Source organism: Dryobates pubescens, chromosome 5 (assembly GCF_014839835.1).
Source record: "Dryobates pubescens isolate bDryPub1 chromosome 5, bDryPub1.pri, whole genome shotgun sequence".
In the NCBI taxonomy this organism is placed as follows: Eukaryota; Metazoa; Chordata; class Aves; order Piciformes; family Picidae; genus Dryobates; species Dryobates pubescens.
Genome location: NC_071616.1, coordinates 33812668 through 33829268, shown reverse-complemented (window position 1 = coordinate 33829268; position 16601 = coordinate 33812668). Strand labels below are relative to the sequence as shown.

The window sequence follows — 16601 nt, the reverse complement described above, 5'->3', positions numbered from 1 at the left end:
ATTTTTTGCATGTCCAATGAAAATAAACTACAAGTCCAACATATATTGCTGTGTGACATCTAACTGGAAAGAAGCATGGTTCAGAAATGCTAGGGCAAGCCAAGACCCATCCCAGATATTCCACCTAATAGATTTATAAGTTTGGGACTTTTGGATAATCCTGCTGCATTCATGGCATGTACATGCACAAATGCTTTTGTCCTTCCAACATAGTATCTTACAAACTATATTAATTAATCATTAAAAGGTTATCCCTTCATGCTTTTAGTTGAAGTGTTGATGCAGGCAGATGAACCGATTCTAACTGCATTTCCTAGGATAAATATGTAAAAAGCACACAGTCACTGAAATGAACAGATCCATCACATGGACCTCAACCATTAGAAGCATCATGGGCAGAAAAATAATATCCTTTGTGTGGTTCAAATCTACAGCATTTCTTTTCCCAGGGATGGAACGAGGACTCAACTGTACAGAAAAACTGCAACATTACACTGCATTTCATACAACTGCTGCTCAAATCCTGTAGTAAAAACCTACACAGAAAGGTGAAGCGTAAAATTACCACATCTTCTCCTAAAATTAAAATGACAGATAAAAAAAATTGTAGAATTAAATATTATTTTTTATATATTTGAAAATAGTATTGTTAATAATTTAGAAAACTATGAGCAATGTAAGTGTGATTGGCTTGGAAATCAATTCAAGAAACTTACCACTTCCAAGGCCATAATACGTTCCTAAAAATAAAGTACAAGATGCCATTAGAAAATAAGGAATGTAAATGTAACATAAGTTGAACAGTGATGAAAAGGATTAATTTTGGTATTTTGCTGTTCATATGTATGGCATTTTGTATACAATCTCACTGAATAGGAACCCCTATACTTAACTGGGCCTCTGACCCACTTACCATACCATCTCACTTAGAAATTTGTTCCAAAGAACAGAATAGAATATAGAATAGAATAGAATAGAATAGAATAGACCAGACCAGACCAGACCAGGTTGGAAGAGACCTTCAAGATCATCGCATCCAACCTATCATCCAACACCACCCAACCAACTAATCCATGCAACCAAGCACCCTGTCAAGTCTCCTCCTGAACACCTCCAGTGATGGTGACTCCACCACCTGCTCGGGCAGCCCATTCCAATGGGCAATCACTCTCTCTGTCTAAAACTTCCTCCTAACCTCCAGCCTAAACCTCCCCTGATGCAGCCTGAGACTGTGTCCCCTTGTTCTAGTACTGGTTGCCTGGGAGAAGAGACCAACCTCTGCCTGTCTACAACCCCCCTTCAGGTAGTTGTAGAGAGCAATAAGGTCACCCCTGAGACTCCTCTTCTCCAGGCTAAGCAACCCCAGCTCCCTCAGCCTCTCCTCATAGGGCTTGTGTTCCAAGCCCCTCACCAACTTTGTTGCCCTTCTCTGGACACGCTCCAGCAAGTCAACATCCTTCCTAAACTGAGGGGCCCAGAACTGGACATAGTACTCGAGGTGCAGCCCAACCAGTGCAGTGTGCAGGGGCAGAATGACCTCCCTGTTCTTGCTGGCCACACTGTTCCTGATGCAGGCCAGGATGCCATTGGCCCTCTTGGCTGCCTGGGCACACTGCAGGCTCATGTTCAGCCTACCATCGGCCAGCACCCCCAGGTCCCTTTCCACCTGACTGCTCTCCAGTCACTGACCCCAGCCTGTAGCACTGCATGGGGTTGCTGTGGCCGATGTGCAGAACCCGGCACTTGGATGTGTTAAATCTCATGCCGTTGGATTCTGCCCATCTGTCCAGCCTATTGAGGTCCCTCTGTAAAGCCTCTCTACCCTCCTGCCCCAAGTTTGGTGTTGTCAGCAAATTTATTGATGATGGACTCATTGCCCTCATCCAGATCATCAATAAAGATGTTAAACTCCCCAGAAACAAGATGAATAATTTGGGGGAAAAAAAGCCCTATGATGTATTCTTTATCCAATTCATATCATTAGATTTTCAAAACTGTTGAATTTACTCTTATGTGTCTCACAGTTTGTTTTCCCTCTTTGATCATCTGTGACTGTAAATCTAGCATGGTTTTGGAGTTCATTTCATGTTAGCATCTGGTTTAGTTTTCATTTAGGCACTTCCTTAGAAAACTAAAAAGTAAATTCCATATAATTATTCCGGTATCCAGAAATAGCTCTGAAGAATGTCTTATGAATAACGAGATGACGTTAGTCAATGTCTAATGTCAGACAAACATGAATTGCAGATAAAATAAACTTGTGTCAGCTTTAATCCAGCACAAAATATAGAGAACCCAGAATTTATAAATTTACTGTATGTATTTTAACATTGTTTCCATTTCAAAGTATCTGTAAGAAAAATATAAAGCTAGTAAAATTAAGTACTCTGGCACTGTCCTGATACTTTTAAGTAATCTGAAATAACAGGCATTCAGGTGTTTACAAGAGCCCCTATTTCAAGTTCCTCACTGTTAAGACATTACAGGAACCCTTGCCTTGGTCAAATACTACATTTTTGAAAGTACAGAAGATTTTTTACTAACTTTTTTTTTTCCTAGGCAGATCAGGCTAAGAATTCTTACACTTTTTCCTGTTGTATCCTTCCCTAACAGGTAAAACTTATTGTAATAATCTGGATTTATTCCTGCAATATCTAAAACCAGACAAATCTGAACTAACTTCATGAGCTTGGAAGTCACTGGTACAACAAAAATTTCTGAGACCAGCTGAAGAATTTGGGAGTCAGAAACAGTTTCTGCCATTTGCAAGAATACATAAATATTTTTCTTTTGTCTAAGACTAAGTGGAAATCAGCTACAAAGACTGTTCTGGAGCTATTACTCTCTTCACTGAGAGAGTTGTTAGCCATTGGAATGGACTGCCCAGGGAGGTGGTGGAGTCACCATCCCTGGAGGTGTTCAAGAGGGGATTGGACATGGCACTTGGTGCCATGGTTTAGTCATGAGGTCAGTGGTGACAGGTTGGACTTGATGATCTTGAGGTCTCTTCCAACCTTGGTGATTCTGTGATTTACATATTGTGTATTTACCTATTTGTGTGAAACCAGTGTCTCTTGAATTACTGAAGAGCTTTCATTCTTATAATCTTTTGAAGAAAGACACAGTTCACCCTAGTGAAATGCTTGAAGTTCACTCACATGTAAGTTATATCTGTTTTTACCAGTTGCTTACAGTAGTTGCACCCTTGATTAAAATTCTAAACCACAGGCAGAAATTGAGACAATATACTTCAGGAAAAACAACCAGGTCAAGTGAGGCTGGAACAGAAAAAGAACCAAAAAAGCATCTGGAAAACACTAATTGGCTTTGAAGAGGTACAAAGAACCAAGCAAGACTGCTCAGGAAAGTAAGTGCATGGAAATATCTGAAGGGAAAAGAGGAATGCACGCATAAACAAGTTTGATGGAAATCTAATACAGAATCAAAATACAACTGTTTTTAAAGAAGTGCTAACATTTTGCCAGCAGTGGATGCCACTGAACTAGCTGATGTTGTAACTGCATAACACAGTGATTTGAAACTCCCTGTACATAAACCAATGACAAATAACAAACCAAATGTACGGAGAGAGGGAAAAAAGAAAGAGCACTTCTCACTTGCAGATACAGGACTCTTTCCAAGTGACAGATTAAAAAAAGACAAAAAAATAAACTTTTAAATTTTATTTATTTATTTTAAAACAAAATGGAGGATGACCTTACCCCTAAAAGCTAAATCAAAATACTCAAGATAAATTTCTCAGGTTTCCTATAGATTTATTTCACTTTTTAGTTTCTTAACAGCAAAAATAGAATAATATGAGGTTCTGGAAAGCTGACGTGTCTGTTAAGAAATATTTGCTCAGTGGCCATTACAATGCATGTTAGTTGGAGATTCCAACTACAACATTGCCTAAGAAAAAGCTTACAGAATTTCACTAAAACTCTTTCTTAGAAATAGCAGTGTATTAAGTACTAAGGTCCTTATTCCTTCTTGGAAGCAAGTCTGAGATACAGGCTGAAAATTTCAGCATGTTAGAACAAACATGGTAAAAAATATTATGTGAAAAACTCAGAAATATTTCTTTTCAGATGACTGTTCCTTCAGAAAACTGCAGTGACTGTTACAAATACTAATATTTATTTAAAGGTTCTGCAACAAAACCCAAACAAATTTGTGATGATAGTTAAGAGCAATTCAGATATAAATTTCTTCTACAGTTGAATAGTGCAATTATCCTGCATAGTATATTCTTTTTTGTACCATGTAATGGCTTTCAGAAAAAAAGGAAGGTGAAGACCATACAATCAGAGCCTTTTAGTCTTCTTGGAGTGGCTATCAGCAATAATGTAGAAAGCAATGTAGACTTCTGGCAAACTAAATATTGTACTAGATGAACATGATCGCACATGTAACAACAGCGAGCAGCAGGTTTAGGGAGGTTCTCCTCCCCCTCTACTCTGCCCTTGTGAAACCATATCTGGAATACTGTGTCCAAGTTTCGGGATCCCCAATTCAAGAGAGACAGGGACCTGCTGGAGAGCAGGACAATTGCAGGACTTGAACACTTCTCCTAGGAGGACAGACAGAGAGACCTGGGGTTTTTTAGTCTTGAGAAGGCTGAGAGGAGATCTTATCAATGTCTATAAATATCTGAGAGGTGGAAGTCAAGATGAAGGTGATAGTCTATTTTCAGTGGTGCCCAGTGATAGGACAAGGAACAATGGGTACAAGATAGAACACAGAAGATTCCACCTCAACATAAAGAGACACTTCTTTATGGTGAGGGTGACAGAGCACTGGAACAGGCTGCCCAGAGAGGTTGTGGAGTCTCCTTCTATGGAGGCTTTCAAAACCTGCCTGGATGCATTCCTGTGCAGCCTGCTTTGGCAAGAGGTTGGACTCAATGATCTGTAGAAGTCCCTTCCAACCCTTAACATTCTGTGATTCTGTGATATGCTTAATGAGAAAAAAAGATATTATCTAGAACATATAAACCCTCATTTATAACTATCAAAACTCTCACATAAATACTTCATGTATAACACAAACTCTAGTCAGAAGTATGCAACAAGTTCAAAATGGAAGTCCAAGAATACAGCAATGTCATTCAAAGCATCATCCTTCTAGCTCCCAAAAAACTCTGTATCAAAGAATCCCATATATTGCATACAGTTTTTATCATGACACATCATATATGAGTCATGTTTATGAAGAAAGATGTAGCTACAACGATTGCAACTGTCTTAATGAAGTGTTATTTGTATTTGTCATGTTAGTTGCAGTCCAACATAGGCCCCAACTAAAGGAATGCATGAAAATTGGTGGTCCAATATTTCCAGGAACAATCCTCATAAACCTGCTTTTTTCCTTTCTATCCTTTGTTATTTTCAGCAGATGGCATTGTAGAAGCAATAACTGTACATAATCCAAATTATTTTTAACAAAACGTGCTCTTTGTCTCCCCTAAAAAAAACACAAGCAAACTAAAACCATAAAAAACCAAAGATCCTTAGCTCTTGGGAATAGCCTTTTTACTTGATGCTGAGGCATGGCAAAGAACCTGATGATATTCCTAGTCATAACTTGCCCATGGCAATACATTGATTTCTGACAGATTTCCTCATGTCCCTAGTTTTGTTTTAAGACTATGGTCAGCATTCACAGCTCAAGTAAGAAATAACTCCTAAAGGCATGATAATCTGACTGCTTCCAACTGTTTGTCCATACTCCAAACATACACCTTTTCTGTCCACCTTGTTTCCTGGACATTACATTTATGACCCGTTTAAACTGCAAACAAAATGCATCACGGACCAACTTACTATACATTCTCTGTGTAAGATACCTCTCCAGAGAGGCCTCCAAGAACTGTAGACAACAACAAGCAACATGACCTATTGTCTACCAAGAACTGAGCAGGATCAAATGCCAGGTGAATCCTACTCAAGGACTGTAGGTTTCAGGGGTAAAGAGAACTTTCATTTGGTAGTGGTCCTTCATTTAACAATTATCTTCCAGCAATCTTCTTCAATGAAAACATCCATGCATTAACCAGCTATATGCATGCTTTGATGAACTGAGGCTCATAAGAAACAAATATTCTGCACCACTGTGTCCAGTTCTGGAGCCCCTACTACAGGAAGGATCTGGACGTGATGGAGCATGTCCAGAGAAGGGCCATGAGGATGATTAGAGGGCTGGAGCACCTCTCCTACGAGGACAGACTGAGAGAGTTGGGACTATTCAGTCTGGAGAAGAGAAGGCTCTGAGGAGACCTTATTTTGGCCTTTCAGTATCTTATGGAGGCCTACATGAAAGCTGGGGAGGGACTTTTTATGGCGTGAGGTTATGATAGGTCTAGGGGGAATGGGAAAAAATTAGAAATGGGTAGATGTAAATTGGATATTAGGAAGAAGTTCTTCACCAGGAGGGTGGTGAGACACTGGAACAGGTTGGCCAGGGAGGTGGTAGAAGCCCCATCCCTGGAGGTTTTTAAGGCCAGGCTGGATGTGGCTCTGAGCAACCTTACCTAGTGTGAGGTGTCCCTGCCCATGGCAGGGGGTTGGAACTGGATGATCCTTGAGGTCCGTTCCAACACTAACAATTCTGTGATTCTATGATCACCTGCCTAACAAAAGGATACAAGCATCAACTAAAGCTCAGGGAAATGGCATATTTGAAAAAAATCTCACTTTCTTCTTACTTCCTATGCTTTATAAATGGAGATACAACAGTTTGGGGAGATTCAAACATGATAACGTGAATTAGCTTTTATGACTGCTTGCACATAAAGCCACACATATTCAGCCACAGAAAGTTTTGAATACAGTATCACTTGACCAGAGGACCCCAGGCAGAGAAAATTTTGAATCACACTGGCTATGATCAACATATTATCTAGAAAAATAAAAGATGTTTTTGTTGAATACGTGACTGTAAAAGCATAGGCATCTGAAGGAGTAGAAAACACTGACAAGCATTTGAATACAAGAATATTGTGCAGTCAGAGCAGCACAAGTCACACACTTGACCAGAACTACCAGTTAGGGAAGCAATTTGATCAGCAACTTGACAGACCGTCAGAAATACCATCAAGGATAGATACACACACAAGACACTATTATGATGCAACTTTCTGCAGTATAAAGTTAATCCTTATTCAACTAGAAGTAACATAATTAGAACAATTTGTCAACCATAGAGCTTCACATGAAAGCAGATGCAGAATTGCTTCACATGAAAGGAGATCTTTTTACATTGATGTAACTAGATATGCACCTGTGTAAACTGCTTGCGCAGACAAGCTCTTGGCTTTGTTGAACTTGAGCTGCCAGAAAGCTAGGCCAAAATTTTTGTTTGAACAGGAAACAGCTGGATTGGTGTGTTGTGTAACTTTTGGGTCTTGCAACTTCACTTCTTACTGGATCAAACTGTTTCTACAATTACTCTGGTACCTTTAGCCCTCAAAATGCCTTCTATTTATTACATGGTAAGAGAAGGTTTATCTTCAAACAAACTCCTATGGTCAAAACTCAAGTCAATACAGAATTTCATTTTCCTTAACAGCCTTATCTTCATTAATTCTCTCATTAACATTCTGCTTCCAGCATACCTCTAAAACAGTGCTTTATTGATACATTCCTTATAACATACCTAGGCTTTTTACTATTATTATTCATACTGGATACTGTTTGCTGTAATTTGTTGCTAAAATTTTCTTCTTTACCTTCTCTTTTCTGAAGAATACATACACTACCCTCCCTAACTCCTGAGCCGCACAATTTAGACACACCAGCTTGATTTTGCTTTCCTAGCCATTTTCCTTTCAAAGGAATATGTTTTCTTTGACTGTAATGCTTAAATACTATTCCAAAGCTGAGCCTAGGGTAAATCTTACTTTCTGAGCACAAATTTAAAGTGCTTAGCACAGGCAGCTTTGCTGCTAGAGGCCATACAATGAGAATTTACTACATTGTATCAAATCCTAGCACACGTTGACTCATCTCCTTTCTTCCTCAGGAAGGTGATTAGGGACATTTAATATTTCAGAGATTTAAAATCTTACTTAAAATCTCTCATTTTTATAGGGAGATACAGAAGAAAGCAACACAGTTCAGAAAACATAATCCAACTGCTGAAGTAGAATATAAAGTATTTTTTCATTTCTGAACGAGGATTTGCACTGCCTCTATTCATGTACAGTTTCAGTGAAGTCAGCAGTATAATATAACAGAGCAACTTCTGTATAGAGTGTGATATAAAAGCACCATTTTTTTTTTCACTGATGGACTAGATTTATAGACTCATATAAGAATGCTGTCTACTTTACTCTTCCCCAATATTCAATTAAATTGGTGGGCAGAAACTCAGCACTAAGCATTACTAGCTATCAGGTTTGTATTTGGTTGCATATATATTTCCAAAAGTTGCATTTAAGATACAAGGGAGCACAAATAATCATAATGTTGTAAAACAATTTAGTAGTTTGAAGGGTGACAAAAAGTGTAGCTAGTTAATTACATAGAAAGTATACCTGGAGAGCAATTATTTCTTCCTCTCTTCTGAGGGTCTTCTCTAGCAGCTCTGCAAAATGAAAACCAGAACTTGTAAATTCAACTTCCTGTCTTGTGGCTGACAGGAAAACTATTGTATAAAACAATCAGCAAGTTTTTTGCTTTACAGATTTCACAACATTCCTTTTCAGTTGATCAAACTAATTGATTAAATGTGTGAGTGGTATGATTGCTTCCAAACACAGGCTGTTATGAACACAGAAAAACAGCCATGGAAAGACAGTCTTGCTGGGGGTGGGGAAGGGGGGAAAGCATTCAAATTCATAGAAAAACTTGTCTGTGCTTAAATCAGTCCTTTGGTGTATTTTTGAAATTCAATGGGGGGAAAAAAAAAAAAAAAAAGACATTAATTCTGAAAACTGATTAAAACAGAAGCAGATCAAAGTCATGCCACTGCATATGACTCCAGGTTACTTTTTTAACAACCAAGTAGCAACCCCTGCGGAAATGAGTGGAGTCAGTTTTGACCGTTATCAAAATAATTACCATGTCACACTGAAATGGAACAATTCTGATAATCAAAATAGCCAGTTCACTGTAACAAACATATTAGAAAAGTCTGTTTACAGTCTTTACACCATAAAATCCTACTATCTTGTATTCATTCCTAACCATTCTACACATTGTCATATACATCCCCATATGTAACATTACAATAGAAGTTAATTTATTTAAATTTTGTGGGATATGCCACGAGTTGCTTTTATATTTAATTTAGACATATTTATGCTTAAAAGTGTGGTTTTGATCAAGTGCATCACATTTAGAATCCGGGGAAACTCTAAATTTATAACCTCAGGGAAAGAAGGAAAAACAAATACACATGCAGAAAGCTCATAACCGTTTAAGTATCCTAAGTTCGCTCATGAGTTTTGCATGACAAAAGCACTGCTTTAACTAAGCCAGAGACCAACTCTGAATCAAGATATGTCCTCGTTTGCTTGCAATTAGGAGTTATGAGATTAGGAAATTGCCTTGACAATCTCATAGGACTCAGTTCTGATTGCTAACTCCCGCGGCATCCAAGTACAGAACAGCTAACTAAAAGTACTTGTGTATACTTCCTTAAGAAGTATATATACTTCCTTAAGAAGTATACCCTTAAGAAATACAGGGTACTGATAACTGCATACTTCAAAGATTAGCTTAAATGCTTTACAATAAAAACCACCTAAAATATTCTACTGACACAAACTCAAAACTTTCCTTTATTTCTCTAATCTTTCACTGTTCTTTCTCTTGTTATGAAGCCTCATGTGAGTGCCCTAATCCACTGCCTCTTTTTTCATAACTAATTTTTCATTTCTAACTGCACACAGCTTATTTGAGATTTATTTTCAGGCACTAGTCCTTTAAAAGTAATGTTAATATATACAAAATTTCAGTTATCTCTTCCACAAGCAGAGAAATTGCCTGGCTGTTTTTAATTCCTAGTTTCCATGAAGGTTTTTTTTCAAATTCTTTCTTAAAACTAATAAAAAAGATTGTTTCTTTACTTTCTATTGGCATATTCAAGTTTTTCTGGATTATTCTTTGGTATGCTTTCTAGTACAGTGAATTAACTGCCATATAAATTACTGTAGCTAAATGTGCTGCCATCAACATTAGTTATTGCAAGTATGTGACTTTGGGAAGTGGCTGCCCTGTATGTTTTCCTTGGGTATATTCCAGTGTTGTAACTGAGTTGGTAAAAAAATAGTATTGTAACACTAGCTTTCAAAAAAAAAAATTATGAGGAAGGAACAGGTCTATGAGAAAGGGATGGGAAATGACAGATTTTTCTCTATGTTCCATCTGACTGCACTTTGGTTTACCTTAATTCTGATGCAATATTTTGAGATTCTGTTGTACAGGCGTGATTATTATTACAAGGTTCTTTTCAAAGGCCTTTTATAAGCATAAGGTAAATTGAGATAATTTCTGCTGGCAGTCTCTAAAAAGAAAGTTCTGCATCTGAAATTACAGATAGCTAGAATCCATTTACTTAATTGTAACACTGCCCAAATTGGCTGTTCTGCGGGATACTTCAGAAAACTCTGTCCCCAGATGGGCAGGTTGGTATTGAAGTGGTGTTATTTAACTGACAACATATACCTACTTTGCAGAGTTGTCCTTTATGACAATGTATTTAAGAACCATGTTCTCCATTGAAAGTGATGACCCCACTTAGTACTCCATCTAAAATAGCATGTTTTCTTCAAAGCTAAAGCAAACCCAAGAAAATGAAAGCAATAGATATTAAATAGCTATATGAAAAAGTGTCATGAAAATACAGCGCATTGTACCGTTCTTTTGAACACTGCAAATCATAATAACAGAAAATCATTAGTTTAGTTTATCTGGACAGTGCTGATGATTTGTTTTGTAATTAGGAAAACACTTACCATATTTAAGTTCTTGCGCAAACATGCTTTATACACTTAGTGCCAGAAAACAATGTTACAATAAACTTAAGATGGAGAATGCGCTGTGTCTGTAATACTGCAAAGACAGTCACGACCCTAGTGCAGGTTCCTTTTCTTCATCCTGTGATCAGTCTCTGCATTTCTCTGATCATAATGTTCCTTCCAAAAGGAAGTTATGATATTGGATATTGGTGATCCCGAGGGTCATTCCAACCAGAATGTTTCTGTGATTCTGTGAAGCTGCACAGTGGCTTGACTTTCTACATTTGTGAACAGCCCTGCTACGATCTTCTTTCAAGGCCTAATGTAGCCACTGAGTTCTTGCTTCTTTCAAAGCAACATATCATTATCCTCAGAGGACACAGAACAAAGCAATTTATAGATTGCCTAGAAGAACTGGCATTAGCGAAAAAGCATTACAAAGGCAACCGAATGCATTACAGTTCTTCCCAAATGATGAATAATACATGGGGAAAAGACAACATGAAAAATCACTTTAAAAAAATATATATATTCATCAATATATTCCTGTAAGCCAAAACTATTTTTAAAAAATCAATTAAAAAAAATAAATATCAAGCATGTTTCAGTTGTTTAATACCCCTAAAAATCAACACTAAATCTAAGAAACTGTCTCCAGAACTAGAGATCATACTTTTAGGTAGTTTTGCAAAGATAATTTATTTAGAGTGGTTGAACTTCAAATCACTGAAAGTTTCTACCTCATTTATTTATGTGTCAATGAATACCAATTAAGTGTCCCTGCAGTTTACCACAGCACTGTAACCTTGTCTGATCAAACTTCCAGGGAATATTTAGGTTATGATTTAAAATATTCCACAAGAATCATTATATTTTGCAGGTTACCTGACACTGAAACAACATAGTATGTTGCAAAATACTGCAAAGAACCACCTGGAGATGAAGATTTTACATTACATCATAACAGTCAGGTAAGTGAGGAAAATAAGGTATGCAGTTATTCAGACATCTTTTTTTCATACCCATCCATCAGCTTAAATTTTCACTGCTGGTGAGAAGTATCAGAAAAAAAAGATTTAGGAGCAGGTATTTATTGAGTGGAATGAGTAAAATAGAGCTGTTCTTTCTTACGTATCCCAGCTGAGCCACTAATGTGCCAATAAGTAACTCTAGAATGTTAAAATGCAGTTCCGGTGGTGGTAAGTAACAAAGCTGTGAAATAGGACATTGACTTTATATTATCTGGAATAAGAAACTTCATAAGAATTTGAATTAAATATCAAAGATTTATTTCAGCAAAAACTGAAGAGCCTTCAGTCATTGTTAAGTGGGTACTAGATTTTTAATGCTGCATGATTGCCTATTTTATGAAACCGAAGGCAGTGGTAGACCACATTCTGCTTCACATTCTTTGTGAAGATTTAAGTACCAGAGAAAAGTTAGCAAACTGGACCAATACTGGGTTTGTATGTTCACCACTAAGAATTTACATTTGGTACCTGTTAATTCACAACTTGTTTTAGCAAAGGGAAACACACAGGTACAGGGCTATACACAAAAATCAGTTCCTACATCCACAGATACAGTGATACAGTCAAAAATCCTAAAATGTAATTCAGATTCCTCTGAATTTGACTTTTGTACTTCTTTTCAGTTCTGCATACACAGCTAATATGTGGCAAACTATCCAAGGTGCAAGGTGCCAGCAGATCTGACTCAAGGTTCTCAACCCTCTGAAGCAACTGCAGGTCACACAGGAAAACACACAGCAAGTCATATCACACAAAAAATACTGTTACTATGTGGCATTAAAACAAAAAAATCCAGGTCACTAAAAGAATGGCCATTTGGAGAAAAGTGTCAACATATTTGTGCATCGTCAAGCTAAGAACAGTCCTTCTCCAAAACACAAGTTAGGGCTTTCAGTCACCTACTAGTAAAACTACTTTTGCTTTCTCAGAGTTTGTGACCCTATAAATTTAGGTTTTACATTACACAAACATAAGTCAAACTCTTAAGAAATCACTTCATTAGACATATTTTAACCTTACACCCTTACATCTGTTTTGATCAAAAATTGCAGTGTATTTATTTCAAGTCTCTCCTATCATTCTCACTTCAAATATGCGACCCATGGCTTTCAATCACCATTTGGATATGTTTCCCACAAAGTTGCTGAACGGATACTGCAGCATTCCTGTAGATACACAAGGCAGCCAAGCAAGTTTCCATCAAGTCTGAAGGAATTTTCAAGCAGCTGAATAAACTAGCTCCTCTCAGCTAGAAATTCCGTATCTTGCACGTGTCTACACAGCAAAGTTTAATCACATATTATAACAAAAGGTTTTTCCCTTCATACAACGAAGCTGACATGAAAGTCCTATTTGGAGGAAGAGGGGATTAAGCAGTTTCTAACTGAACCAGCTTAAGCAAAATGTTTCAGAACAGATATATTCATGGCTAGTAGAGACAGAGCAATGCAATTTCACACTGTACCTGTGTTAGCATGATTCTGGAGAACGGCCTCACTGTGACAACGGTCATGGTTCAGAAACACTCAGTACTAAAAGACATTTCAATGAGGCTGGACTTTGTGCAGTCAGGCCAGAAAACCCACCCTGGCACAAAAGCAAATGAGATGTAAAATAGTACTGGGACTTGCTTCAAAGTACTCTAATTGAAACAGTATTTGTCATGCATGTAAGCCATTAAGGAAATATCCACATAAACAAGATATATTAAAAGTGTTCTAGAGAAACAGGTATTTCTTAAAAACCTTAATTTTTGCTACTGTAGAACAAGGTCCATAAATTATGAGCATTTCAGAATCCTAATCAAGATTTTTAAAAACTAAATAAAATTCTCTGGAGTCAAGTGTGATACTGTTTGGCTTCAATGCAAAATACAGTATCTCCAAGATACAGACTATTTCTACTCTGCTAGTTTCATCCCCACTGCATTCACAGGTTTAATGAAAATAAGCTGTGAGAATACTCAAAAATGGTTTTGTTTGGTGTTATTGTTTCTTTGTGGTTATTTTTTTTTAATAGAAACATAGAATGGTAGGAGTTGGAAGGGACATCTGGAGATCATCTAGTCCAACTGCTCTGCTAATGCAGGTTCACCTAGATCAAATTGCACAGGAATATGTCCAGGTGGGTTTTGAATGCCTCCAGAGAAGGAGGCTCCACATCCTCTCTGGGCAGCCTGGTCCAGAGGCTCAGTCACCATCAAAGTAGTTTTTCCATAAGGTAAAGTGAAACCTCCTTTGTTGTAGTTTGTACTCAATGCCCCTTGTCCCACCATCTTCTTTTCTGCCAGGCTTCCTGAGGACTCCTCATGAATTATATACAACCTTCCTGACAGCTCACTGCACAGATTTGAGAATCAAGTAAGGTAGCAAAAATTGTTGTAACTTGTTCCAGATGAAAAGCATAAATAATGATTTATAGGTCTGAAACACTAATGACAGATGGGAAAAGAGGACACAAATCTCTGATGCAAACCTAGCTATGTTTCCCCTAACTAAAAGAGAAGTCAGATGGAAACCACTGATTTCAACAGCAGCTAACTGGCTCATGCATGTTTACACTAGCTAGTCATTAAATAATTTCATGCACATAGCCAGTAATGATTGGTCAATTTCAGGACAATTCACAAGTAGAATTGGTGACTAATTAAGTATAATTGAAGAGGCATCATTAGCCCCCAAGCTTGCACACTGAGGAACAGACTTTCATCTACTTGGTTTCATTTAATAGGTTCCACAGTCAAATTCAGTGGTCACTGCATTTTTTATTTTGTAATTTCTGCTAGATACAAAAAGACTCAAGTGATTTTTAATAATTAGAGTTTTCTCGTCCATTAGCAAACTGTTTTATGAACACTATTGTAATGGGTTGGGGCAGACCCCCTCCCCACCACAGGCAGAAATAACGACTCAGACAAACTGATTGCAAAAGTAGTGGAGAGTTTAAATAGAGAACAGTGAGTGTGCACAAAAGGAAACATGGTGACAAGAAAGGAACCAAAGTAAACCCAGAAAGACTCCAAACCCCACCTGAGGGTGCATCCAAAACCCCCAGGGCTCCTTCTTCCCCCTCCCTCTGCTGGGCTAGTCTCAGCTGGCCAGGCCTGAGACTGCCCATCCCCCTGTGGCCTTGGGCCCAATCAGGCCCATGGCCGGGAGATCTCTCCCCCAGTTACCAAGTCTCGGAGAGGGAAGGAAAGAGGAAGTGCCAGACCCCACTGCAAAATTTATAGTGGTGCAAGGGATTATGGTAGAAATACCTAATTTCCTGAGTCCACCCACTGGGATGGACTTCTGGACACAGGAAACACCCGTGTAGCAGAGGGCACCCAGCCCAAACTACGACAACTATGCATAGTCCACTATATTTAAAGATTACAATTCAGTTGCCACCACTCAATGCAGTGCTTATCACTGCCAAGACTGAAACAGCTGTTTACCTGTATCCAAATCAAGTTTTCTCACCCACCTGTAAAAAGACCTCCAAACTCAGAGGGATTCCTTTTGGCCATAGCCTTTGCCTTAATAAATTCTACCCATTTATTAGCTACTGTAGTCTTCAGTAACATCATTGAGATTCCAAAAGAATATACTTCACATGACTTTTAAAAAATAATTCATTCTTTTGATACTTTTTAGGTATACAGTTTTATTTTTGCTGTGGACCTTCAAAGCATATTCTTAAACCTATAGTGGTACATTTGTCTCAATTCACCTGAAGCAGCACTCATGATCATAACAGATAACAGAAAAAAGGCACCTGAAGCTGAGAGAGAAGGAAACACTGTTCAGATTCCCTAAGATACTTATTACTATGCAGAAAATTGAACATACTGTGTTTTCCTGCTGTTTCCTGAGGTTTAGCAGCACATCTTTTAAATGTTCACATCTCCAGTGCTGGTCTAGTCTGTACCTCCTTATATGCAAAGATGCTAATTGCTTTTGGAAAAAGAAACAGATAATATATAGAAGGGAAATGCAACAATTTGGGGGTGGGGGGACAAGACGGGTGCAACTTAAGATTCTCAGATAATTTTCTCATCAAGCCATACTCATGACTTTGAGGAATCAGTGATGTCTAAAATCACGTAGCCTACCTCATGCTTTGAACAGTAAGCACAAGTGGATATTAAGACAGGAGGATAAAAAGAAAAAGGTTATGTTATTTATTCCAATGACAGCTTCCAACAACGAGCGTCTGAAAAAATTCTTACAAACTGCATCTGAACAATACATAATCTATCTGACCTCCATGAACTTGACTATTTCTTCATTGAATCTATTGTTTTGGATGCCAGAACATGTTGCAACAATGAATTTCTACAATTGAAGCATGTACTGCATAAAAATAAAAAGCTTCCTTTTGTTTTAACCATGATGTCTGGACTATCAAACATTATGTATATAAATGTTGCTTCTAATTTACTTCCTTCAGTAATTCCTATGTTTCATATTGCTAGTTCTCTTTAATATTTCCTTTTCACTTTGATTTGTATTTGATGCAGACATGCAGAAGTGAATTATCTCCCACATTTCAATTAGAAAATCTCTTCCAAGTTTTCATATAGAATAGAATAGACCAGACCAGACCAGACCAGGTTGGAAGAG

The 16601-nt window shown here is 37.8% G+C and overlaps 1 protein-coding gene across 1 annotated transcript in view; it reads right to left on the bottom strand.

The window, feature by feature from the left end:
• CEP128 (centrosomal protein 128) overlaps positions 1-16601 on the bottom strand; it is a 110475-nt gene that overhangs the window by 22942 nt on the left and 70932 nt on the right. Inside the window, exons 18-19 of the mRNA XM_054162221.1 lie at positions 8537-8586; positions 717-740 (exon numbers count right to left, since the gene is read on the bottom strand). Coding sequence (XP_054018196.1) covers positions 717-740; positions 8537-8586 — 74 coding nt within the window. The remainder of the gene's footprint in view (positions 1-716; positions 741-8536; positions 8587-16601) is intronic.